The 27,184-nt window shown below is 42.6% G+C and overlaps 1 protein-coding gene across 3 annotated transcripts; it reads left to right on the top strand.

Annotated features, from left to right (window-relative positions):
- Nucleotides 1–3,018: 3,018 nt before the first annotated feature.
- On the top strand, nucleotides 3,019–27,106 carry LOC117867000 (xanthine dehydrogenase). Of its 3 annotated transcripts, none has more exons than XM_072290367.1 (14): nucleotides 3,019–3,416; nucleotides 11,789–11,888; nucleotides 12,202–12,310; nucleotides 15,370–16,872; nucleotides 16,974–17,210; nucleotides 17,316–17,630; nucleotides 18,234–18,473; nucleotides 18,740–19,024; nucleotides 19,103–19,324; nucleotides 19,583–19,744; nucleotides 19,849–19,983; nucleotides 20,990–21,226; nucleotides 22,064–22,116; nucleotides 26,257–26,394. In XM_072290367.1, coding segments are annotated over exons 1-14 (3,750 nt in total). In that variant the 5' UTR covers nucleotides 3,019–3,265; the 3' UTR covers nucleotides 26,258–26,394. The 3 variants fall into 3 exon arrangements, with proteins under 3 accessions (XP_072146468.1, XP_072146467.1, XP_034607196.1); XM_034751305.2 differs by lacking the exon at nucleotides 22,064–22,116 and adding an exon at nucleotides 26,763–27,106 and having other exon boundaries at nucleotides 3,021–3,416; nucleotides 26,257–26,430; XM_072290366.1 differs by lacking the exons at nucleotides 22,064–22,116; nucleotides 26,257–26,394 and adding an exon at nucleotides 26,763–27,106.
- The last annotated feature ends 78 nt before the right edge of the window (nucleotides 27,107–27,184 follow it).

Genomic DNA, 27,184 nt, shown 5'->3' on the forward strand with positions numbered 1-27,184 from the left:
AGGATCAAGAAAGAAAGGTGTGCAAGTTATTGAAGTCTTTGTATGGCCTGAAACAGATGCCTAAGCAATGGCATGAGAAGTTTGACAGAACTTTAACTTCTACGAGCTTTGTCATAAACAAGACTAATAGATGTGTATACTATCATCATGGTGGGGGTGAAGGAGTTATATTATGCTTGTATGTGGATGACATACTAATCTTTAGCACCAATATTGATGTGATCAATGAGATCAAGTATTTTCTATCAAAGAGTTTTGATATGAAAGATTTGGGAGAAGATGATGTTGTTCGCAACATTAAGCTGATTAAGGATAAGAATGGGATTATTCTTTCGCAATCCTATTATGTGGAGAAGATCTTGATCCATTTTTACATGGACAGCAAGCCTTCTCCATCTCCTTATGATTCTAGTGTGATACTTCAAAAGAATAAGAAAACTGCGAAATATGAACTGAGATAATCTAAAATTATTGGTTCACTCATGTACTTAGCTAGCGCAACGAGACCCGACATATCTTTTGTTGTGAGAAAATTGAGCAGGTTCATGTCAAACCTGGGTTCTAATCATCGGCATGCACTTGAAAGGGTTATGCATTACTTGGTGGGTACTATGAGTTATACAATTTACTATTCTGGGCACCCTATTGTGCTTGAGGGATATAGTGACTCGAATTGGATTTTTGATGCTGTTGAGCTTTATGCCACGAGTGGGTATGTGTTTACCCTTGGAGGAGGTTTAGTATCATGGAGGTCTTGCAAACAGACCATTTTGATGAGGTCAACCATTGAGGAAGAACTGACTACTTTAGATACAGCCACTATTCAGGCAGAGTGGCTGCATGCCTGTGGTTGAAAAATCAGTGACAGTCATCCTTATGAACTGTGACAACAAACTGTGATACTCAAAGTGAACAGTGTAAGGATAATGCAAAGTCATCAAGACATGTCAAGAGATGACTAAAGTCTATCAGGAAGTTGAGAAACTCCGAAGTAATAAGTGTGACTTATATTCAAACAGATGAATACCTGGCAGATCCCTTTATAAAACGGTTATCATGGAATAATATAGAAAGTGCATCGAGGGGGATGGGTATGAGACCCATTTGAGTTGCCATATCATAACCAACATATGTGATCGGAGATCCCGTGAATTAGGATCCGGGAAAAATAAGGTATTGGTTAACTGAGGAGAGTAATTATTTTAATCCTCTCTAAGTAAAGATGCAATACTCTAAATGTTGTAAGGCAGGTATGCTATAAGTCAGGTTGGATATATGCCTTAATGTGATTTTATTGGCTTTGATAAGCGAAGATGCGGTCCTAAAGATCATTCTTGAAAGAACACGCCTATATGAGTCTGGCTATTAAACGTCGCAGTCTATGAGACTTGGGTCTATATGAGTTTGGCTGTTAAACATCGCAGTCTATGAGACTTGGGTGATCTCTAGTAAGCTCATGAAAGAGACCAATGAATACGACGTATATACTCCACCCACGGGGTAGGCTACTAGCAGCCACGTACTAGTTATGACTTTGAGTGAAACTTGTTCACACAAAACTAGCAATTCAAGGTATAGTCCATTGTCAAGTTATGGATGAATGTAGCTTGAAGCTCTAGGCAAGAGTTCAATTTAACAGTCCTTACTGAAACACTGGTATATCAAACAGTAGTGAGAAACATGCAAAACAACTAAATGGGTATTTGAGATGTGGTGGGGGTTTGTTAGATATATGGACTTGGCCCATATAAATAATTCTTAATAAATCTCAAAGATCCATTAGGGGTACACCATCTATTAGTCATGTATTGCTAATAGACGAAGGTGTGGGGGGTTTTCCTCCCTATAAATACGGACCACCCCCTCATGGAAAAGACGCACCATAGACTATTACACAGGGAGTTCCCTAGATTCGAAAATCCCTAAGGTGGTCTATCCGAGTTACATTTTGCCTCTTCTACACTGTTGCACCACCATGGTAGTCTTCTCCATTCCGTTGCCTCGGCGCACCGACGAGCCGGAGAGCGGGTCTCCGGAACCACTCGTCCTTGTAATCCTGCACCGGGAGAGAGCGAATAAGATTTTTGGGAAGCACTCCGCACCACTGCTCAAGTTTGTCATCGCGGCTCGTCTAAGTCAAGCGTTGCAGCGTACCATCGCCTTCAGCGCCGGCTGCTATGATCCGTTCGCAACATTGTCATCGTCTCATCCGCACCGCTCGTCATCACGGCTTCGTCATCTGTAAGGGCTCAGTACGTACGTCATGATCTGATCTGATTTTTAATCATGTTTTTTAAGATCGTGATTTATATTATTCTTATTGCCTAGTATATTAGAGAATTGCATGCTAAAGTTTGCTATTATCATGTTTTATTTATTTCAAAATTTAATATTCCAATTGCCTAATTATCCAACAGCAGATTGATCCATCAGAACTCTGAAGCATATTCTAGAAACAAGTAGCGCCACAAACTGAATCACAGCTCGAGAGCAACTTAAGAAACAGAGTTGCACTACAAGCTCAAGATGATGCACTCAAATAAGCAAACTTAAGCTAGCTATTTCGCCATCACCGCACACCAAAACAGGTGGAAATTTATCATAGTCAGCGATCTTGAAGCTAATAGAGCTTCCTTTTTTATCGGGGAAAAGGAATATATATTCTCAGTTTTTGAACGAAGACCGTAAAGCAAAATTAATCTACCGGCCGCGTGGTTTTAAGGCAACCATTAACTATATAGCACACGCCGATAATGCACCCTTCCTGACAGGTTTCTTTTCTAAACTAATCCGGAACACATAGATTAGCGAAGAGCAAGAGCCAGAGCTACGTCCACCCCGCCTATATTATATCATCCTGGACGCATCGTGCGTTCCCAGGATACGTAAAGAATCAAGAACTGCGGCCACCGTACGTGACTAAGCGTCTCACCATTTGGTCACCATCTTAAAGAAATTTTGGCTAGTTTTGTTGACGCATGAAAACCTTGCCAAATTAGCTTACACGCAGCAGCTCCGACCCGTCCCCGATCGAGCAGCGTCACGTCGATCGATCTTCCACCGCTTCCGTGCTCCGTCCACTCTCACTGCCAACCCCTTGTTGTCCTCATCACCATACGTCGTCTAGTCCCAAACTATAGAGGAGTCACCAGCCAACTTACAATTGTGTATGTCCATCCACTAAATGATCCACACGAGAGATATAAAGCCAGGCTACATAGCCTTGCTTGCTCACTCGTGCGCTCCGAGCTAACGAACCTCAACGATGGGGTCGCGTACGACGCCAGAGGAGGAGGAGCCGACGATGGTGGGGGAGGCAGAGGAGTGGTCTAATGAGGCAGTCATCTACGTCAACGGCGTTCGCCAGGTGCTCCCGAATGGCCTCGCCCACCTCACCCTGCTCCAGTACCTCAGAGGTCCATCACGCTCGTTCTCTCTCTCTACTCATCTTCGGATTCTATGACCTAGAGCGTATCAATTCGTTCTTCCACGCATACTAGTAATTTTAAGAGACAAAATTAGCATGTGACTAACCAAAATTGCTTGTGTGTGTGTGTTCCCTCTTCTGTTCCTACTCTGACAATATTTTTCATACCTTTCTTCAATTGTGATACACTGTATTACCAATTAACTCTATATATGCTTTTCCATTCCTATTCATAGTTCTTTTTCGGTTTATAGCACAGCTCTATATGTGTTTGCCATGTGTTTAGTTGAATCATTAGCTTGAGCTATGTGTTTCACATAAAAATATATATATGCTCATCCCTTCGTACATACATGTTTATGGTGGGTATGATGACACACATCATGCATTTATACATTGAGTTGGTTTTACTCTATATTAATAATGGCATAATTTGGTAGTTAAGAAGATCATGCGCACAAATATATATATATATATAGGAGTATTTTGGGACAAACTTTTTACAATATGAGAGTGATAGGTATTTTAGATGCAAATTTAGGTTTTACTTCAATTTATTTTTAATAATAACATACGTGAATAATTTAGATGCAAGTTTAGATGGTTATTTTAGCTTATTTTTTATAATGACATATGTGGGTAATTTAGTTAGAGATTGGGGGTTACATTAGATTGATTTTAATAATAATAGAGCTGTGATTTAGATATAGATTTAGGGGTAATTTTACATTATTTTCAAAATAGCGGTTGTGGGTAATTTTTTTAGAAAAAATATATGTAATATAATGGTCATTATTAGGACAAGGATAATGTGAAGAGAGGTCGTGATCTGCGTGAGCGCGACCCCGCCTGTTTGCTAACACGTCACTAGTGCGAGAGCACATGGAAGAATCTATCCCGTGCCATCTCTTTCGGATGAGATCAGTAATGATGTCAACGAGGGGAAATGCTTGTATTTTCTTTAAATAAGCACAATTCTCGCATCAAGAGTGCCTATTTTTTATTCCACTTGCACTATTGTGTTTCTTGTGATGAGATTTACGAAACATGTACATCATGAATTTTGTTTATAAATCTAATCGTAAGAAACACAGCGATGCAAAAGAAATTGAAAATGAACATTCCATACAAAATCTATCACATTTCAAAGCAGTGAAACAAATAGTACATATGAAATCATTTGAATTAGCTTTTATGGGCTCCGGCCAACCGTAAGGCAAGCCGTGTTACACGAGCTTGGCGCGAGAGCGACCCTGCACACATCATCTAGTTTCTAATTTTTACGAGAATTTATAAAAGAAACTCCACCACGACTCGGGAAGACTAACCTACCACTCTGTAAAATAGTAAGATGGGTTAGCTAGCTTAGCTTAAGTAATTAAGTACTCCCTCTGTTCTAAATTATAAATTATTTTAGCTTTTTTAATTCATAAATTTTATTATGCACATAGATATACCCTATATCTAGATGCATAATAATGTTTATGCATCTAGAAAAGTTAAAACGACCTGTAATTTAGAATAGAGGGAGCACGTGTGCAGGAACAATAGAAATTAGAGATTGAAACCTGCATCGGCGTCAAATTTAAAGATGCCACGGCACCATCAAGAGTCCCCAGCAGGCGGTGGTTAGCGACCCTTGGTTTGTTTTCCAATGCGGTTCTGCCCCACGCACTTGTGACCTCCTGCGTCTACGCCGTCATCAGCTAGCGCAGCGGAAACTATGTGGGCGTTTTCTTCCCGTGTCTTATTTTTAGCACGTGTCACATCGAATATTTAGATACTAATTAGGAGTAGTAAACGTAGACTATTTACAAAACCAATTACATAAGTGGAATCTAAACGGCGAGACGAATCTATTAAGCCTAATTAAGCCTAATTAATCCATCATTAGCAAATATTTACTGTAGCAACACATTGTCAAATCATGAACTAATTAGGCTTAATAGATTCGTCTCGCCGTTTAGATTCGTCTTATGTAATGGGTTTTGTAAATAGTCTACGTTTAATACTCCTAATTAGTATCTAAACATTCGATGTGACGGGTGCTAAAAATAAGTCAGTGGAAGAAAACGAGACCTATGACCACGAGGTCGAGGAAACGAATTGTTGTACCCGTCAGGTGTGAGCGCACACATGACGTCACTTTCTTAGCCGTATGACCGACCAGCAGGTAGACCGTACACACGTGTGTTCGAACTTCAAAGGCATTAGAAAGTGGTCAGAAGGTACGGGCGGCGAGCTAGTGCATGCGTTGGAAGTACCTGCATGCTTACGTGTGGCTGCTGTGTGAGGACAAGACGATACTACGCCTACATTTTTCTTGGAGCCACAGAATTGTTTCTGCTACGATACTATGGCGTGCATCAATACTTTGATAGCAGCTTTCCGCCTCCCAGCAAATGATTAGAGCATATACAACAGTGATTAATGTATCGTCTATATGATGCTACCTAAGCTAGATCGGTTTTGCTGAGTTGAACGAGAGAGAAATGGGAGAGAGATTGAAGTCGTTGTATCGTGAAATGCGGCTCGTGCTCACACGCGGACACGCCCATCGACGGCTTCCAGGCCCCGTCGTACATTCATCGATGCGAGTCTGGATAAAGTGTGAAAAATCAGCCCACCACGCTCGTTCAGACCCAGCAGCAATGCAGCGAGTAGCACCATGCTCGGCCGCGGAGGGCCGGAGGCCATGCCGCGCTCAGTCCGTGGCAGCGGCTCGCCGACGGAGGAAGCCGGCCGTGCTTGCTTGGTCCGCAGCGATCGCACCCAACGGGACAAGTTGGCCGCGCCGCGTTGCGCCTGTCACTATGCCTGATTTCCTCACCCCTCGCGAGATTCGGACGAGCACCATGAGAGAGAGAGAGAGAGAGAGAGAGAGAGAGAGACGCGACATAGAAGAGATGACATGAACGAAGAGATGAGAGATAATGCGACTCACATCAGATAAGATCACAAGGGCAATTTAGTCTTTCATCCATGATTTTTATTTTTTCCTTTATTTTTAATTCTTTATTTAATCCATAAACAATCAAAAAATGACATACAACATACGTGCATTCACACAAATAAGCAACTACATAGCATACAAAGATAGAAGTTATGCATAATCACCACAATTTATGTGCATAAGCATGAAATAAATAGTATATAGACAAAGAATGGTCTATTTTGTTGTATGTACACGCTATTTTAAAGTGTTTGCAAATGACTGCCGTCTAAACTGTTGAACGTGCTTTTAAAGGCTATTGTTCATCCTTCACCTTCCTCTAATCAATGTTACATTATAGTCCTACAAAACTTGGTCCGTCGCAACCACAACACGTGGGAGATGGTTGGAGATACCATAGTCACAACTAGTTTGTTCAGGATCTCTTTGTTGGGGATTTTACTCCTCTGAACAGAGAAGAAAGAGGAGGGAGGGTAGAAGATTAGAAATGGGAGTCATAAAGGCCCCAAACAAGAGAGCAAATGAGACGTGCTCCTTATGACCTCTTTATTAATCCTTTATAAAGATGAGGAAGGGAGGTGGCAATTTATCCCCAAACCTCTTGTGGATATAGCATTCATAAATAGACCTTTGGGCCTTAACAAGAGGCTCATTTTCTATATGTGGGCTACTGGGCTGGATCATTACCCAGCACTCTTTGATCATGCGCGCCATAACAAACAGTATTATTGATCATGCGCGCCATAACAAACAGTATTAATGGCATATAAAAAAAAGTCCACCAGATTGTGCACGGTGGAGTATGATTAGAAAGAGGCTACAACGTTGAACCATGATTTTTCTTTGAAACAATTTTGAACCGTGATTAATTGTATTGTCAAGTCATAATCGTCCTCCGTGGATGGAGCAAGTCCATGCTCCTATCACGCATTGGAAAAGACACTAAAACCATTCTATATGTGCTGCAAGGAAGGACTGTCAATGCAGGAGGAGCGACTTCTAGTACCGGTTAGTAACCTCCTTTAGTACCGGACGCACAACCGGTATCGCTTGGTCGGTATTAAATGCCACGCCATTTAGTACCAGTCAGCCCAACCAATTGTAAATGCGTCATTTAGTACCAGTCGGTAATACCAACCGGTACTAAACTGCGAGCTACGTCGTGCTGTTGCGGACGGCAGTTTAGTACCGGTTGGTTTTACTACCGGTACTAAAGTTTATTCATTTTCTTTTTTTCGTTTACCTTTTTATTTTAATTCGTATTCGTATCCGACGGAGCTTTTACTAATAATATTACGATAATATATCAACCCATTCAAATCCAAGTATCACAAGTACCAACCCATTCAAATCACTAACACTCAATAGTTCATACATGAATACTTAAGGTATTACAGAGAACAAGTTTAAATCCATAAGAAAAGGGTACGGTAGGATCCATGCATGCTACATATCTCATACTCTGCTTCACTTCCTTAGATATGCAACATAGCTTAAATCCCCAATCATAAAGCCTAGAACTTCATCAATATAAGCTAGAGCATGAATTAGTGCACTCTCTAGCGCTTCACAAGGACGGTCACATACACTACCATAAATCTCAAATAATGGAGACAACGTCAACTAAAATGTAGAAAGTGAGATGAGCCTGGAGCTTGAAATCTCGGGTTCATATCGGATTTCCATCGGTGTAACTATAATTCAACAGATCCATGACTTGAGCTAGAATCGCATGAAAGCTCATTGTTGCTAAGGTTTGACCAAAGAGATCCTAAAATAAGAGAACAATGTGATAAAATTTAAAAGATGTAATATAATTAAAGATAAAAGGATTATTAGATATATTCCATACCATGCCATTTTGATTCAGCTCACAAAGCCTCTCAGTAGTCCTAGTCATATTGCTTTCTCCATCCTCGAGCGCCTTTATTCAAAAATATGAGAAGCCTGGCGTTGTAGGCAGGCCTCCAGGCGGTCCTTTCAAAAGTTAGCTTACTTGGTGATAATTGACCCCATGCGGCAATTAAAACCATCGGCCTAGGCTGTCCTGGTACTCTCATCCAGTTGGGAACAGGTACTTGAAAAGAGATTTTACTCTTTTAAAATTATGTGGACCAACTATCTTGGATTGCACTAAAGGAGAAGTACCACCTAGAGTTTTGACAACATCTTTCAGCCATTTAATATTGTCAATAAGCTACATTGTATGTAAAATTTAGGAATTATTCATGTGTAGTAAAAAACCAATTACAAGAAGGAAAGAATATTACTGTGTTGGGAATTACTCCTTTGTTTCAATCACCTTTTAGCAAGTCAATGACGCGATTAGGGAGAATTCCTGGAGGACGAGCCAACGGTGGCTCCTCAAAAATGTAGTGTCCACAGCCGCCACCACCACGGCAAGAAGAACTTCCACTTGCTATAGTTAGCCCAAACAGTCCAAATAAAATTGTGGCAAGATAATTTGCCACTATTTTTCTTAACCAGGCAACTTTACCACCAATAATACATTGTCATATACGCACATCATATACATTGAAATAAATATAGCCTTATGCCACAAAAATAATTACTTAGCATCCAATACAAATTGCTATCCAATTCAAGCAAAATCATAGCCATTTTAATCAAATACGGGCATAAAAATCATTTTAATGCATCAAAATCAAAAATATCGAACAAAAGAAAAACTAACTGGGGAGGGCGCGCGGGGGAGGCGCGGCGGCGAGCGGGGGAGGCGGGGGAGGGAGAGGCACGGCGGCAGCCCACGGGGGAGGCGGGGGAGGGAGAGGCATGGTGACGGCCCACAGGGAAGGTGACGGCAGCAGCCCGCGGGTGGTGATGGTGACGGCGGCGGTCGGGGATGGGAGCGATGGCGACGATGATGGTGACCGGGATAGGGGTGACGAGCAACGAAGTCGGGGATAGGGTGAAGGCGATAGAGCCGAGGACGGGGCGATGGGGACGGGGTGGCGGCGGAGGGGCCGGAATGGGGCAGCGATGGTCGGTGACGGGGTGGTGCGGAAGGGCTGGGATGGGGCGGCGGCAATCAGCGACGGGGTGGTGTTGAGGGGCTGGGACGGTGGCAGTCGGCGACGGGGCTAGGGACTAGGACGGGACGGCGATGGGGCGGCAGCGGTCAGCGATGGGGTGGCGTGGACGGTGCCGGGGTGGCGGAGGTCGGCCACGGGGAGCACGGGGACAGGGATGGGGACGGGGACGGGGCGGTGGCAGCGACGGGGAGCACAGGGACAGGGTGGTCACGGAAACGGGGAGCACAGGGATGGCGACAGGGACTAAAGAAATTGCTAAGTGTTGGAGAAGGCGATGGGTTTTTATAGGGGCAACAGTTTAGTACCGGTGCTAGCCATCTCCCGGTACTATTAGTACCGGTTGAAGCAAATGACCGGTACTACATTTAGTACCGGGTATAGCTTCCAACCAGTACTAAATGTCTCCATTTAGTACCCCGCACACACTCTATTTTCTTTTATTATTTATTTTCCTTTTCCTGCAAACCTGTAGTGTTATTTCTGAAAACTCATTTAAATCATGGAAAAAAGCAAAACACCAAAAAATAGCACTCGATTTCTTTTATTATTCCTTGCAATAAACATGAGATAAATAAATTATTGGTCAAAGAAATAGAATTATTGTTAAATTAGAGTGACATGAAAATTACACCAATCAACCTTCATATCATTCCCACATACGCTCTAGCTAAATATCATAAAGTAACGGTACAAGAATCACAAAAGACTATAGACGCTCCATAGTAGATTTCACGGAGTCATGAATCCTAAAATAATGGTACAACGGTAAATCTTTGAGTCCCCGTACTCTAGCTGAATATCATAAAGTAATATTGAAATAATTATCCAAATATCTTTTGGAGCAGGTGCCACATTTTCATAATAGAAGTATGGTGGTCCAATAGCCTGTCCAGGCAAAAGACTTGTTCACTGAGCATGGCTCATTTTGGCAATCAAAAACCAACCAAAAACTAATGGGTCAAGGTTAGTGAACAAATCTCTGCCTGAACTGGCTATTGGCTACTATACTTCTATTATAAAAATCTAGCTCCAAAAGGTGCGTGGAAAACTATTTCAAGATTCTTTTATGAAGTTCAACCAGAGTTTGTGGACTCGAAGTTCTTCTATTCTCTGGTATTGGAGGAGCGGAGATGTTACATTGATTGCCAGTCCATCTACATTGTATTACTTAAAAAATGGACATAGAGCTTCGTATTAGATAAAGAACTTGATCAATATTAGGTAGGGGAAAGATAGAGTAAATGTGTTTATAATATTTGGTCCTCACTCTAAAAAACTCTCCATTCTCCTCACTCTAAAAAAACTCTCCATTCTCCTAGTTCTAAAAGATCAACAAGTACTCCATTTGTAACATAAAACTCCTTCTAAAAAAACTCTCCATTCTCCTCACTCTAAAAAACTCTCCATTCTCCTCACGGTAAAAAACTCTCCATTCTCCTAGTTCTAAAAGATCAGCAAGTACTCCATTTGTAACATAAAACTCATTCTAAAAAACTCTCCATTCTCCTCACTCTAAAAAACTCTCCATTCTCCTCGTTATAAAAGATCAACAAGTACTCCATTTGTAACATAAAACTCATTCTAAAAAACTCTCCATTCTTCTCACTCTAAAAAACTCTTCATTCTCCTCGTTCTAAAATATCAACAAGTACTCCATTTGTAACATAAAACTCATTCTAAAAAATCTCTCCATTCTCCTCACTCTAATAAAGCAACAACTCTAATAAAGCAACAAGTACTCCATTTGTAACATTAAACTAGCTCATTCAAAAAAAAACCTAGAATACCATGACCAGAGGAGGGAGAATGAAGTTGCTAACCGGTCTATTGAAGAAGCCGGTCGAGTGAAGAAAAACGAAGCCCGAGCAAATGGTTGAGCTTGCACGGGGAGGAAGGAAGCAGCTGATTTATAGAGCAAATGATTAGTACTGGCTGGTAGCTTCAACCGGTACTAAATGGTTACAATTAGTACCGGTTCAAGCTACCAGCCGGCATTCTCACCATTTAGTACCAGCTGGCTTTATGAGGAATCTAGCTGTCGGCCACGCGGTCCACGTGCTGCCATTTAAGTACCAGATGAGGCGCCAAACAAGTACTACAGGAGCTTCGGTGGCACTGTGCGTCCCGACCGGACGAAACACAGTTGACCAATGCTCAGTTTTCCAGTAGTATGTACTCTCTCACCTCCATCATCTTGCAGAGGTGGTTCCATCTGGAAATTGTAAGATCTCAGGATTATCAGTCCAAACAATAATTAAGTAGCTTAGTATTTCCCTTCTCCCATTTGTCTGTCAATGTAATCTGATACAAATGGCTTGCAGTATGCTTCGTAATTTTCTTTAGCTAATGTTATAGATATCGGTCTTCGAGGAACAAAGCTTGGATGTGGTGAAGGTGGTTGTGGAGCCTGCACTGTCATGTTGTCCAGCTATGACCGAATTTCAATGAAATCACTGTGAGAACCATAATCTTCCACCTAGTCATGTTATTCTTATTCTATCTAGCGAAAAGGAAAACTTTAAATGACAGGTGACCATATAAATATATTGCACACTCGCCCTTCAGTTTCATTTTATTTGCGGTCGTATTTTTTCTTCCAAGTAACTGGCTTTGCCGGTGGTGCAAACATTTCCTCACATGAAAATGTGAAATCCTAATTTAGAATGTTACTTATGTTTCCATTATGTGTCCAATCAATTTTATGGATTCTGTTGGTTCTAGAATTCGAGCTCTTCATTGTAAAATGATTGACTAAAGCTATGATTCAGGCATTTTGCGATAAACGCGTGCTTGGCTCCACTTTATTCTGTGGAGGGAATGCACGTAATAACAATTGAGGGAATTGGAGACCGCAAGCGTGGGTTGCACAAAGTTCAGGTGATTCTTTATTCGTATGTTATATGTAAATAGAACATGTGGGACCCATCGATAACTTAAGAAATAGTTCGTATGGAAATTTGAAGCCTATACAATGAATATGAAGCCATACTGTAATAATAGAGAATTCTTTGTGTGACTCTTCCCTTATAGGCCATCGAAAAAATGATTTTCTCTTCTATACCATTGGTTCGAATTTTAGATTCCTTCTAATCCCATTACATTTCACAAAAAAAAATAAGTTTCAGTTAGGGCCTTTCACCTCGTTAGATTTTTATATTTACACGGCTATTTTTCTCTATCCCGCATCATAACTTAAACAAAGAGAGAAAATAGAGACTGGAGATGGCGACGGCAATTTGATGGGGATGCATGGTGGGAAAGAACTAGGAATGGGACACATGGCATGGGACCCAAGAGTGTGCAAACAGGAGTAAGCCACAGTCTAGAGCAGCAGCTCAGTCGGACGATGTATCGGTGGTCGAAGAAATTGGCGGTGGTGAGCACAAAACCAAGTACATGGCGAATGACCTCAAAATTATCCACCACCATGATGATGATTCTTGCTCCTCGCTTGTGCGTAAATTTATTGGCAGTAGAATTTGAACTATATAGGGGCATGCACTACGGGAAACAGACAGTTCGCGCCGAGTGCCTGGGGCACTCGGCGAAGGCCCGAAAACCCTCGGCGAAACGTTTGCCGAGTGTAACACTCGGCAAACGACACACGGTAAATTTTGAGTCGGCAAAGTTAGCTTTGCCGAGTGTTCTATGTCGTGCACTCGGCGAAGCTTTCGCCGAGTGACAACAAAACACTCGGCAAACATATTTTTTGAAAAAAACAAAAAAAAAACAAAAGTGGCAGCCGGCACCACTGCCGGCCACCACCGCCGCCGCCACGCCACAGCCGCCGGCCACCACCACCGGCCTCCACCACCGCTACCTCGCCACAGCCGACGCCCACCGGCCTCCACCACCGCCACAACCGCCGCCCGCCACGCCGCCGCCCGCCACGCCACGGCCGCCGCCCGCCACGCCGCCGCCTCGCCACGGCCGCCGCCCGCCACGCCGCCAGATCCGCCGATGGACGAGGACGATGGACGAGGACGGTAGCGGGGGAGAGTCGGATCTGGCCCGTCCGCCCGGATCTAGCCCGTCCGCCGCCCGGATCTAGCCTCCGCCTCCCGCCGGACGCCGCCTCCCCTTCTCCCCTCCTCCGCCACCCCCCCCCCCCCCCCCCCCGCCGGTCGACGTGGACGCCGCCGTCCGGATCTAGCCCCCGCCGCCCGGATCTGGCCCGTAAGCCGGGGGAGAGGGAGGGGAGGGGGCCGGGGGGGCGCGTGCGGCGGCGGCGGCGGCGGCGGGCCGGGAGAGGGGTGCGTGTGCGGCGGCGGCGGCGGGCCGGGGGAGGGGTGCGCGTGCGGCGGCGGTGGCAGCCGGGGGGGGCGCGTGCGGCGGCGGGCCGGGGGAGGGGTGCACGTGCGGCGGTGGCGGCGGGCCCGGGGGGCGCGTGCGGCGGTGGGCCAGGGGTGGCGCGCGTGCGGCGGCGGCGGCGGGCCGGGGGGGCGCGTGCGGCGGCGGCTGCAGGAGGTCGGGGTGGGGAAGAGTGGGGAAGAGTGGGGAAGAGCAGGAGGCGGCCGGTCTGCGCGGGGGGTCGGGGGGGTGTTTTGAGGCGTGGGCCGGGGGGGTGTTTTGAGGCATGGGCCGGTCTGGTTTGACGAGTGTCCTACGTAGACACTCGGTAAACTATTGATTTGCCGAGTGTCCTACTTAGGACACTCGGCAAATTTTTTTTGAAAAAAAATAAAAAATATCTAACAGTTTCAAAAAAATACCAAATTTTCACACGAACTAATATATATTCTCTATTGATTATACAAAAAGTTTTGTAGTCAAACCAAACTCGACCGTCACTTCGACTCTAAATCTTATCGAATCCTCTCAAAGTTACTATTCTTCTTCTGAGATGCTTTGGTTTGTAATCATTGTACATGATGAAATATGCAAAATCTTCTCAATTTTTTTCCACAGCCTCCACGTATTATATCATCACATCATGATAAATCTCATGATTTTCAGACTTTGCTTGTTTTTTTTACAATTTAAAAATACTACTGCCACACGTTCATGGTCGTGTTTCTTGAACAAGATGTTCAAAATTTCTTTTCATTTCATGGGTCAGGTCTCAAATTGGGCCAAATAACATGAATATCATTTTTCTACTCATTTTGTTCCATAATTTGAATTACTTGCAGTTCAAATTTGACTTATACCAAAATTTTCCTTAAAATGCAATTAATTAAATAAATATAGCAAATAAATCCAAAAATATACCAAATTTTAACATGGAGTACCACATGTTGTATGTGGGGAGTAGAAAAAATTTCATGGTGAAAAGAGGAAAAAAAATTATTTTTTGCTGAGTGTCAAAAAAAACACTAGGCAAACGCCCCTCTTTGCCGAGTGTTTTTTTTGACACTCGGCAAACCCCCCTCTTTGCCGAGTGTTTTTTTTGACACTCGGCAAAGAGAGTGGTTTGCCAAGTGTTTTTTATTTGACACTCGGCAAAGCCCCGATTTGCCGAGTGTATTTTTTTTTGCCGAGTGTTTTTGGCTTGGCACTCGGCGAAGAGCTTGTTTGCCGAGTGCTCGAAAAAAAACACTCGGCAAAAAAAATACACTCGGCAACTTTTAACTTTCCCGTAGTGATGGGTGCGCGCCCCTCCACCGACTATCCACGTGAATATAGCATGCAAAAATAAAACCACCAGGTTTAAGAAAAATGGTGGGAGGCTGAAGTGGACAGGATCACAGGATCGACCAAAGAGCGATTTTTTCTTTCTAGTTGGTTCACTGGTCCGATTCTAGTTTCAATTCTAGGTCTAGAAGCTGCTTATCGATCGATCGGCTTCTGTTAGATTTTGACAGAACTAAGAACAAATGACATAGGTGCCGGGGGCAATGCTATATATATATATATCATTATGGCACAACTGCACCAATTTAGTTCCTTACCTATTAGTCTCTCACTTCCTTCATGATTCTCTACTCCTCTTGCAGGAATTTTTAGCCAAAGCACATGGTTCACAATGTGGATTTTGCACCCCTGGTTTTGTGATGTCCATGTATGCACTTCTGAGATCAAGTAAAGAACCTCCTACTGAAGACCAGATTGAAGAGAACCTTTCTGGGAATTTGTGTCGGTGTACCGGCTATAGACCAATAATAGATGCCTTTCGTGTATTTGCCAAAACAGATAATTCGGTATATACCAATTCACCTTCAAAAGATATAGATGGCCAAGCTGTCTGCCCATCAACTGGAAAGCCGTGTTCCTGCAGAGATCTGGCAGATGGCAATGTTAATGCATCTAAAGTACCATTTTCCAGGGAAAGATATTCATCTTGTTCAGATAATGGAATTGATGGAAATGCCTATAGTGACAGAGAACTAATTTTCCCCTCAGAACTTGTATTGAGAAAAATGATGCCACTTAAATTGAATGGACCTAACGGGATCAGGTGGTATAGACCTCTTAATCTGAAGCAGGCACTTCATTTGAAATCTTGCTGCCCAGATGCAAAGCTTATCGTTGGTAACTCTGAAGTGGGAATTCAAACAAAGTTCAAGAACGCCAAATATGAAGTCATGATTTCAGTTACTCATGTTTTAGAGCTTAATACTCTTGAAGTGAAAGAGGATGGCATACATATTGGTTCTGCTGTAAGGCTTACACAGCTTCAAAGTGTCCTCAAAAAGGTTATTGCAGAACATGATCTGCATCAAACTTCATCTTGCCAGGCAATAGTAAGGCAGTTAAAATGGTTTGCAGGAACACAAATCAGGAATGTTGCTTCTGTTGGTGGTAATATTTGTACAGCTAGTCCAATATCAGACCTAAATCCAATCTGGATAGCTGCAGGTGCAAAATTCCAGATAATTGATATGAATAGCAATGTTAGAACAGCCCTTGCAAAGGATTTCTTCCTTGGCTATCGTAAAGTTGACATTAAACCTGATGAAATATTGCTTTCTGTTATACTACCATGGACTAGGCCTTTTGAGTTTGTTAAAGAATTTAAACAGGCTCATAGAAGGGCAGATGACATTGCTTTAGTAAATGCTGGAATGCGTATGTATTTGAGAGAAGTTGATAGAAACTGGATAATTTCTGATGCTACAATTGTTTATGGAGGGGTAGCTGTGGTTCCACTTAGTGCTTCGAAGACTGAAAACTATCTTACTGGAAAGAAGTGGGAGTATGGTATTTTGGAAGAAGCCTTTGATTTGTTGAAAGAAGACATCCCTTTGTCAGAGAATGCGCCAGGTGGAATGGTTGAATTTCGCAGATCTCTTAGTTTGAGTTTCTTTTTCAAATTTTTCCTTTCTGTTACTCATGAAATGAAGAGGAAAGGATTCTTAGAGGAGGGACTGCAGGCAACTCATCTATCAGCTACACAGTCTTACCGCAGGCCTGTTACTGTTGGAACTCAATGTTACAAATTGATCAGGCAAGGAACAGCCGTGGGCCAGCCACTGGTTCATATGTCAGCAATGCTTCAGGTACCTTTTATTTATTTGCATTATCCCTGAAATTAAGGTCTATATATGTTTTTCCTGTCATTTATTTTTAAAAAAAATCGCAATATCTTCCACTATGCTAGGTTACTGGGGAGGCAGAATACACTGACGACACACCAGCGCCCCCCAATACTCTACATGCTGCTCTGGTGCTGAGTAAGAAGGCTCACGCTCGCATACTATCTATCGATGATTCACTTGCCAAATGTTCCCCTGGGTTTGCTGGTCTGTTCCTTTCAAAAGATGTGCCTGGTGATAACCACATTGAACCAATGAACGAGGAGATTTTTGCATCAGATTTTGTTACATGTATTGGTCAGGTATTCACTTCTCATATTTTATCTTGTGCACACTATGTAACTAGTTTGTTTATACTTTCTTATCAGGTCTGGTGAAACCTTTATATTCTTTCTTATCATTGACAGATCATTGGAATTGTTGTAGCTGATACACATGATAATGCCAAAAATGCTGCCAACAAAATACATATTGAGTATTCAGAGTTTCCAGCAATTTTATCAATCGAGGAAGCCATCAAGACAGGAAGCTTCCATCCAAATACCAAAAGACGCCTTGTAAAAGGCAACGTTGAACAATGTTTCCTGTCTGGTGCATGTGATAGAATTATAACAGGAGAAGTTCGAGTTGGAGGTCAAGAGCATTTTTACATGGAACCTCAATGCAATCTTATCTGGCCAGTTGATTCTGGAAATGAAATGCATATGGTCTCATCTACTCAAGTATGCTCTTTTCTTTGGAGCTTTAGATTCACAGCACGAGATATAGGTGTCCATATAGCTGGATGACAAAAATTATGTTGTTGCTCAAGCCATGGAGTATCTCAACACTATACCACTTGTTCTAGACACATGTAATGCCCACGTGGAAGCTGCCCTGAATTTCATTGACCTGACATGTTTTTGCTTGTCCTTCTTCCCCCCTTGTCTGTAGTGATGATGCTGTGGTTCTGGCATAGTTATTATTTTACAAATCTCCAGGACATATGTTGACAAAAATACCTTTTCCAGGGTTAGCAAAGAATATGATAAGGTGCGGCAAAGATTTAGGTGAAACAGGTCAAAACAGAGTATGAAGGAATATGATTGATCACAACTAAAACAGTTTTATTGAATTGCGTTCTGCGGATTTAATTTCTTCTTGAGTTTGGCACTACACAATTTTTACTTCCTGACACTGGTGGGGCTGCTTGCGTCACGAATGAAAAACTGTTGGGAATGTAATTCTTTTATATTTTTACACTACTGGTCACTCATGATATTTTTTTTTCTATATCACTAATTGTACACATTTTGTCAATTGACAAAAAAATTCTTGATATGTAGGCACCATATAATCATCAGAAGTGTATTGCTAATGTTCTTGGTCTTCCACTATCAAAAGTTGTTTGCCGGACTAAGCGTATTGGTGGTGGATTTGGTGGAAAAGAAACCAGATCGGCATTATTTGCTGCAGCAGCATCTGTACCCTCTTATTATCTAAGAAGACCAGTAAAGATTGTTTTGGACAGAGATATTGACATGACAATCACCGGACAGAGGCACAGTTTCCTGGGGAAATATAAGGTACGAATTTAAGCAGTATATGTCTCTCAATCTCTGTTCAGATGAACGCATATCAACAACAAACTTGGTTGTCATGGACCACAAGGTTTCCTTATAAACCATGCCATGCAATACTAGTAGTTGAATTAAATGCTAACAAGTGAAAACTTTACACAGCCACCATGTAATGACTACTACTGGAATGCTCATAAATTGCCAGTAGTGAACTTTTTTCTTCTTCTTCTTTTTTTGCTTTTGGCATTTTACCTAAGTTGTTGACCTTTTAGGTGGGATTTACCAATGACGGGAAGATGCTGGCTTTAGACCTTGAAATTTATAACAACGGTGGAAATACACTTGACCAGTCTCTTGCAGTCTTGCAGCGTGCTATGCTTCATTCAGATAACGTCTATGATATATTAAACATCAGGGTCAGTGGTCAAGTATGCCTTACAAACATCCCAAGTAACACCGCTTTCCGAGGCTTTGGTGCTCCACAAGGAATGCTGATTGCAGAGAATTGGATTCACCACATGGCTATGGAACTCCAACGAAGTCCTGAGGAAATAAAAGTAGGAATGCAACTTAGTTTAGTATGTACTACTAGACAAGTCATCCTACTATGGATTAATAGATTCATTGTTTTACAGGAACTTAATTTTCACAATGATGGAATCGAGCTGCATTATGGCCAGTTGCTCCAGAATTGTACAATAAGTTCAGTGTGGAACAAACTAAAGTCATCTTGTAACTTTGTGGAAGCTCGCAAAGCAGTAAGCAATTTTAACACTAATAATCGTTGGAGGAAGCGGGGAATTTCTATGGTTCCCACAAAACTTGGCATATCCTTTGGTGCAAAATTCATGAATCAGGTTAGTTTTGGTCCATAATCAACAGGAAATCCATGTAGTTTTCTATTACCAAACTGAGTTTGCAAGACCATTCGATAATTTTAGTTTTGGACATTTATTATGATTTGGATTCATTAAATGTGAGATTTAGGAAACGTGGTACTGAAGTTTTCCATCCCAATTTTTCAGTACTTCTATTCAGCCATTGAGGTTCCATAGAAATTATCCAAGAGCATTATAATAAATATATATATTTTATGCCTTACTGATTAAATGTAGGCTGGCGCTCTTGTGCAAGTTTACACCGATGGGACTGTCTTGGTAACACATGGCGGGGTTGAGATGGGACAGGGTTTGCACACAAAGGTGGCCCAAGTTGCGGCTTCATCGTTCAACATCCCCCTTGGCTCTGTATTTATATCAGAGACGAGTACTGATAAGGTGGGTTTGTACTCCTATTCTGCATGTCACCGGCTGGTTCTAGTGTCTCTGATTATTTGTATGTTGTAACATTCTTCGACAACAATGGACATGCATATTCTTAGGTTCCTAATGCATCAGCGACAGCATCCTCTGCTAGTTCAGATATTTATGGAGCTGCAGTTTTGGACGCCTGTCAGCAAATTAAAGCTCGGATGGAACCCATAGCAAGCAGAGGAATCCACAGCTCGTTCGCCGAGGTGATGTCATATTAACCTATATTCTCTATCTTAAGTAGTTTGACAACAGTCAAGATTACAATTTGAGCCATCAGTTTCATTTTGATACTTCATAATTCGTGTGTGCTTCTTTGCCATTTCAAGATTTGGATCATCATATCTTTCAGGAGCTCACTGAACTTTCATGTGTGCAATGTTATTTAGGGATTAAGGCCAAAATTAAGCCAATGGAATTTGAGCTCCAATTCAGCTTGTTGCTGAGGCAAAACTGCTTCATGATTCCAATTCAAATACTTAGGCAGCCAATATGCAAACGAGAATACAGTAACAATCAGTTCTAGTGTCTCTGCATAGTTTCAGATTCCAGGGGCTGTTGAGCTGGGGGAGCTTGCTCACCTCCGGTACCTGTTCATAACTGCATAGCTGCATTTAGCCGCCATATGTGCACATAAATGTGACACCATAGATTTGTCACTTCAATAAGAGGGGGGATAAGACGTTGTGAAAGCAGTACATACCATTTTTCATGCTTGTGAAATAGGGTAAAATATGATGCGCTAGTCTGGTTAAATAAGGGGTTGAATGAAACAATTTAATAGTTCAGGGGAGTACAGAAAACTCTTTCCAAATGCAAAAGTATTTTCCAATACAAAATCTTGTTACAAGATTTCTTCATATGTTACAAGCATCCCTGGTGCAGATTATTGGCTTCCCTGGTGTACTGAACCTGTCTTGTGCCGTTGTGCGAATGGCCCTCATCCAAAATTGCTCCTTAACAGTCAATGTGTCTGCTTCCAGTGCTGAATTGCTCCATCCTGTTCAGTAATATATAGTGACCAAATTGAAAAGCAATATTACATTTTTTTCCCATCTGCTGGCTTAGTCGTTACATCTTTGCCCGATTTATCACTCTTTGCCCATCTTACCAAAAATACTGTTCAACATAAAACTGTAAAAAAAATATCGCGTTTCGTTCATAAAACATATAGCTAAATTCATTTTGGTGTGTGACATCATATTTTTCCAGTTGGTTCAAGCATGCTACATGGAACGGGTGGATCTCTCTGCCCATGGGTTTTACGCCACCCCAGACATTGATTTTGATTGGGCAATCGGCAAGGGAACTCCGTACCATTATTTCACTTATGGAGCTGCATTTGCCGAAGTTGAGATTGACACACTAACTGGGGATTTCCATACAAGGACAGTCGATATTGTTATGGATCTTGGCTTTTCAATTAATCCAGCAATTGATATTGGCCAGGTATGTTCTCTACAGCAGGAAATGTTTTCTTTGAAAGTTAATCAGAGGTGCGGAAGTAGTTTTGGGTTAAAGTGCTGCACCCATGCCGTGCGCATCCTGCATGTTAATGTAGGGATGGAACAGCCCCATCCGTAGCTTACCGATAAGTTACAATCATCCTTGGTTTACAAGTAAATAATTTTAACAACCTTCTATCTACAAGACCAAGGATAGATATTCTAGATGAAACAATACATATCACGTATGCTAACCAAACTCTACTTTTCACACACCCTCCCTCAATCACAACCTATCGAGGTTGAGATTGTGCTTGAAAATTTCTAGCTGCCTCACTGGAAGTGCCTTTGTAAATCCATCAACAACTTGATCACCCGTAGGTATATAATCAATACATAATAATTTCTTCGAAACTCTTTCTCATACAAAATGATAAGCAACTTCAATATGTTTAGTTCTAGCATGGAACACAGGATTAGCTTATAGATACTTGGCTCCAATGTTGTCACACCATATTTTTGCCATTTAAGGATGTGATACACCAGTCTCTTTTAGAAGTGTTTGTATCCACATAATTTCAGCTGTGGCATTTGCTACAGCTTTATATTTTGCTTCTTGACACAATAGCTTGTTTGCGTGCACTCCAAGACACAAGATTAGTCCCTAGAAAAATAGCAAAGCCTCCTGTCGACCTTCTGTCATCTAGACAGTCAGCCCAATCCGCATCAGAGAACCCGCTCACAAGCAGTGAGTTGCTCTTACTAATTTTCAATCCGATCTTAGTTGATTGCTTCAAATATCTGAGAATATGCTTAACAGCTAACCAGTGTGTCATTGTAGGCGTATGCAAGAACTGACACACTTTGTTTACTGAAAAGGAGATATCTGGTCTGGTAAGCGTTAAGTACTGAAGGGTTCCCACTATACTTATGTATTGAGTTGCATCATTAGGCTCTAAAGGTCTACCATCAGAAATAGACAATTTTTCACTAGTCAACATAGGAGTATTTACCGGCTTACAATCTCCCATACCAGCTCATTTAAGTATATCCGAGGCATATTTATCTTGAGTAAGAAGAAGTCCATCACACACCTTCCTGACTTCTATTCCCAGAAAGTAACGCAAGTTGCCCAAATCCTTGAGTGCAAAATCTTGGTTGAGATGACGTAACAGAGCTGAACATGCTTCTTGAGATGAACTTGCCACAATTATATCATCAACATAAACCAATAAAAACATAGTAACATTTTTTACTATTGAAATAGAACAGCAAGGTGTCAGCCTTCGATGCCTTGAAACCAAGGTCAAACAATTTTAGACTTAGACGAGAATACCATGCCCTTGGCGCCTGCTTTAAGCCATAAAAAGCCTTGTCCAATTTGCACACATAATTAGGCAAGGCCTTATCTTCATATCCAGGTGGTTGTCTCATGTAAACTTCCTCTTCTAAGTACCCATGGAGGAAGGCATTCTGAACATCTAGCTGTCTTAAGCACCACCCTTTCGAAATAGCAATATAGAGAACAACTCTAATGGTTGTTGATTTAATAACAGGACTAAACGTGTCTTCATAATCTATACCATATCTCTGCTTAAACCCCTTAGCAACAAGACGAGCTTTATATCTATCAAGGCTGCCATTTGCATTGCATTTGATCTTATAGACCCATTAGCAATCGATAATATTTCTACCCTTTTGTGGTGGACCAAGGTGGCAGGTTTTATTCTTAACCAAAGCGTCATATTCTAGATCCATAGCATGCTTCCAATTCTTGTCATGTAAAGCTTCAAGGACATTATGTGGTTCGCTAGTAGAAGTAAAACCACCAAAAAGAATTGTGCCATTAGTATATACCTTAGGTTTGCATATACCCGCTTGTAGTCTGGTGCGTGGCTGAGCCGATGAAGCATCTGTCATTGTTGTTGTAGTAGACGGCAGCGCACCATCCGCAGACGATCCCCCCTGGCACCGGGTGGATCTCCTGTCGCACCAGCTACAGGTGGGCTGGACCTGTCAGAAGGATTCAGCAGCTATGTCTCCTGGTGCATGGCGCAAGGAGGTTGGACAGCCATAGGCTCGGACGGAGTGGTGTCGGGGGCGATGTGAGCTAGAGGACATGTCGCGCCTGGCGAGAGGTCGCGAGGGGCCCAGGCATGTACGGCACGGGGACAGAAGTACTAGCGCCTGGGAGAGATCCATCAGTGCTGCTGTCGACCGGATCAGCTTCGAGAGTCGCGCCAGGGTCCGATCCTCGCTGTATTCCATCAACGCGTACTGGATTTTGTCCCTAAAAATTGCCATCGCCTTCAAATAACACGTTAGATTTAGTTAGTTGATCACCTACTAATTCACCCCCGACCGTGTGTGGATTGAGAAGAGAAGTAGGTAGAAGAAGGATCTCAAAACGGAGTTGAGCGCCCGCATTTGGATGAAGTTTAGCGAAAGAAAAAATCTGTTCATCAAAGATCACATCTCTTGAGATATAGACACAACCAGTAGTCGGTTTGAGACACTTAAACCCCTTGTGTAGGTTACTGTATCCCAAGAACACACATTCTTTGGAGCGAAATTGGAGTTTGCGGGTATTAAAAGGACGCAAGTTATACCAGCAGGAGCACCCAAAAACTCTCAAGGACAAGTAGTCAAGCTAGACCTGAAACAAACGCTCCATGGGTGTGTCATATTGGAGAACCTTAGTAGGAGTTCTATTTATAAGATAAGTTGCTGCAAGAAAGGCTTCATCCCAGAATTTTAGGGGCATAGATGCATGAGCTAGAAGGGAAAGACCAACTTCAACTTCAACTATATGTCTATGCTTTCGCTCTGCTGACCCGTTATGTTGATGTGCATGAGGACATGACACATGATGAGTAATTCCTACTTTGGTAAAGAAAGAATGAAGTTTCTCATATTCACCTCCCCAATCGGTTTGCATGGTGATAATCTTCCTATTAAACAAGCGCTCAACAAGGCTTTGAAATTCATGGAATTTTTGGAAAACTTCAGATTTAAATTGCAGGAGATAAATCCAAGTAAATTTGCTATAATCATCGATAAAGCTCACATAATATTTGTACCTCCCAACGGAATCAGGAGCAGGCCCCCATACATCAGAGAAAACGAGTTCCAACGGATGACTAGACACACTGGAGGATTTCGGGTAAGGTAGTTGATGACTTTTGGCTTGTTGGCAAGCACCACAAACCTTTATTAGACTCAAAAGAACATGGAAGATCAAATTTCCTAACAACCTTTTCAACTATAGGAGATACAGGGTGCCCGAGACGACTATGCCATCTAGATAGAGACAGCTTTATTACTCCAAAAGCTTGCTTCTCAGATGACGGGGGAGGAAGAGGATAGAGACCCTTGCTGCATCTTCCTTTAAGTAGAATGTTCCTCGTGTCCTTGTCCTTTACCAAGAAGAAATTGGGATGAAATTCAAGGAAAACATTGTTATCGGTGGTAAGGCGATGAACGGAAACAAGATTTTTTTTGAGCATTAGGAACATGTAGAACATTATTTAATTCAAGATTACGATTCGGGGTATGAATAGTAGATTGACCACCATAACTAATATCCATACCTGCACCGCTTGCAGTGTGAACTTGGTCATTCCCAGTGTACTTGTTGCGGAACGATAGCTTCTCTAACTCTCCTGTGATGAGATCAGTAGCTCCCGTGTCGGTGTACCAATTTGTGTCCACCGTGTAGGATGATGTCGCTGCAGCCACAAGCTTTGCATCTGGCACATAATTTTCATCATACCTATGCCAACATCTATCAACTGTGTGGCCCTTCTTGAAACAAACTTGGCACAAGGGGCGATCATCACCACTGGAGTTGTTGTTGAAGCCGGCGCGGTTGTTGGAGAAGTTGCCGCCTCCCTGACGAGGCGGGTTATTGCTGTTGTTGGAGCCACAGCCACGACCAGAGCCACGACCACGGCCTCCTCCACGCCCGCTCGGATTCCCAGATCCTAGGCCGCGACCACCGTAGTTCACCGACAACCCTGATTGTCCTCCCTCCTGGAGAAGACCAAGTCGAGTCTCAAAGCTGAGCATCTAGGAGTAGAGTTCTCCCAGCGAGATTGATTCTCGCCGAGCAACCAAGGCAGACACCAATGGGGTGAACTCTTGGTCCAGCCCCGTGAGTATGTGCTCAACGATCTCTTCTTCTTCAAGCGGTCTTCCTGCAGCCACCATATCGTCGCTGAGCCCCTTCATCTTGCTGAAATATTCAGCTGCTATCATGCTGCCCTTTTTCGTAGTTGACAGGGTGATGCGAAGATTTACCGCGCGAGCTCTGGTCTACGCAGTAAACATCCCCTCGATGGTTGTCAAGGCTTCTGTCGCCGTCTTGCTATTGGCGATGTTGACGAGGATGTCCCTGGACACCGACGTGAGGAGAAGGCCGAGGACTTGCTGATCCACTGCATCCCACTCTTCAAAGGCGGGATTGGGATTCTTGTTCCCATCTTTATCTTCAATCTCCTTGACAGGTGCTTTCAAGGTGCCTGTGAGGTGACCCTCAAGTTTGGCACCGCGAACTACAGCACGCACCTAAGCTCTCCAGAGAGCGTGATTCGCCCTGGTGAGTTTCTCGGAGACAGCGCTTCCGAGCATTGGGTTGGATGGAATTGCCGACGAGCTGGCCATTGGAAGGTGGAGGTTTTAGGAGTAGATTGAATCTAGGCTCTGGTGACCATGAAAGTTAATCAGAGGTGTGGAAGTAGTTTTGGGTTAAAGTGCTGCACCCATGCCGTGCGCACCCTGCATGTTAATATAGGGATGGAACAGCCCCATCCATAGCTTACAGATAAGTTACAATCATCCTTGGTTTACAAGTAAATAATCTTAACAACCTTCTATCTACGAGACCAAGGATAGATATTCTAGATGTAACAATACATATCACATATGCTAACCAAACTCCATTTCTCACATTCTTGACCCAGTAAGACCAATGTCTCCTATGATATAATTCCTAATTGTCGCCTCTGTCGTACCTTACCATGGTGTATGTTTCAGATTGAAGGAGCTTTCATCCAAGGTTTGGGTTGGGTAGCCTTGGAAGAGATAAAATGGGGGGACGATAACCACAAATGGATTCCACCTGGACACCTCTTCACCTGTGGTCCTGGATCTTACAAAATACCCTCTGTCAATGATATACCTCTGAACTTCAAAGTTTCACTATTGAAGGTAAATGATATACCTCTGAACATCGCGGACGTAGTTAAGAAATGTTCCGACACCAGTTTCCATATGAGTAGTCAGTCCGAAATGTTCCATGCAAATTTAAACTACTGCAAAAAATCATAAAATAAATTGGACATTAAACCCCTTAGTCTCTTCCATTTGTTAAGCATTATATAATTATTTTTCACTCCTCTGTGTATGCATTCTACCGTATGTTTCCCACTCTATTTATCGATGGAGCACATTATCTAGATCCTAGCTAGTTCAACAGCTTCATGATTTAGTGGGTAGATTATGATTGGCTCATTGGCATCATGTTACTTCTTTCTTTGTAGGGGGTACCAAACCCAAAGGCTATTCATTCTTCCAAAGCTGTAGGAGAGCCGCCATTTTTCCTGGGATCCTCTGTCTTTTTTGCGATAAAGGATGCAATCTTAGCTGCAAGGGCTGAGGAGGGGCACATCGGCTGGTTCCCACTGGACAACCCTGCAACTCCTGAAAGAATAAGAATGGCGTGTGTTGATTCCATTACAAAGAAATTTGCTAGTGCATATTACCGGCCCAAACTTAGCGTGTAAAGGTTGCTGCCAATGTTGAAGGACCAGTATATAAATATCTATGTGAACCCACAAGCCTTTTCTGTTCATAATAAAAACAAAGTGTGTTCAGTACTTCAGTACCTGAAAATATAGTGAACTAAAAACAGGACAATGTAAATTTTGGGATTGCCGCTGCTGTGGAGAGCACACGGTGGTCC

Source organism: Setaria viridis, chromosome 8 (genome assembly GCF_005286985.2).
Source record: "Setaria viridis chromosome 8, Setaria_viridis_v4.0, whole genome shotgun sequence".
Classification (NCBI taxonomy): domain Eukaryota; kingdom Viridiplantae; phylum Streptophyta; class Magnoliopsida; order Poales; family Poaceae; genus Setaria; species Setaria viridis.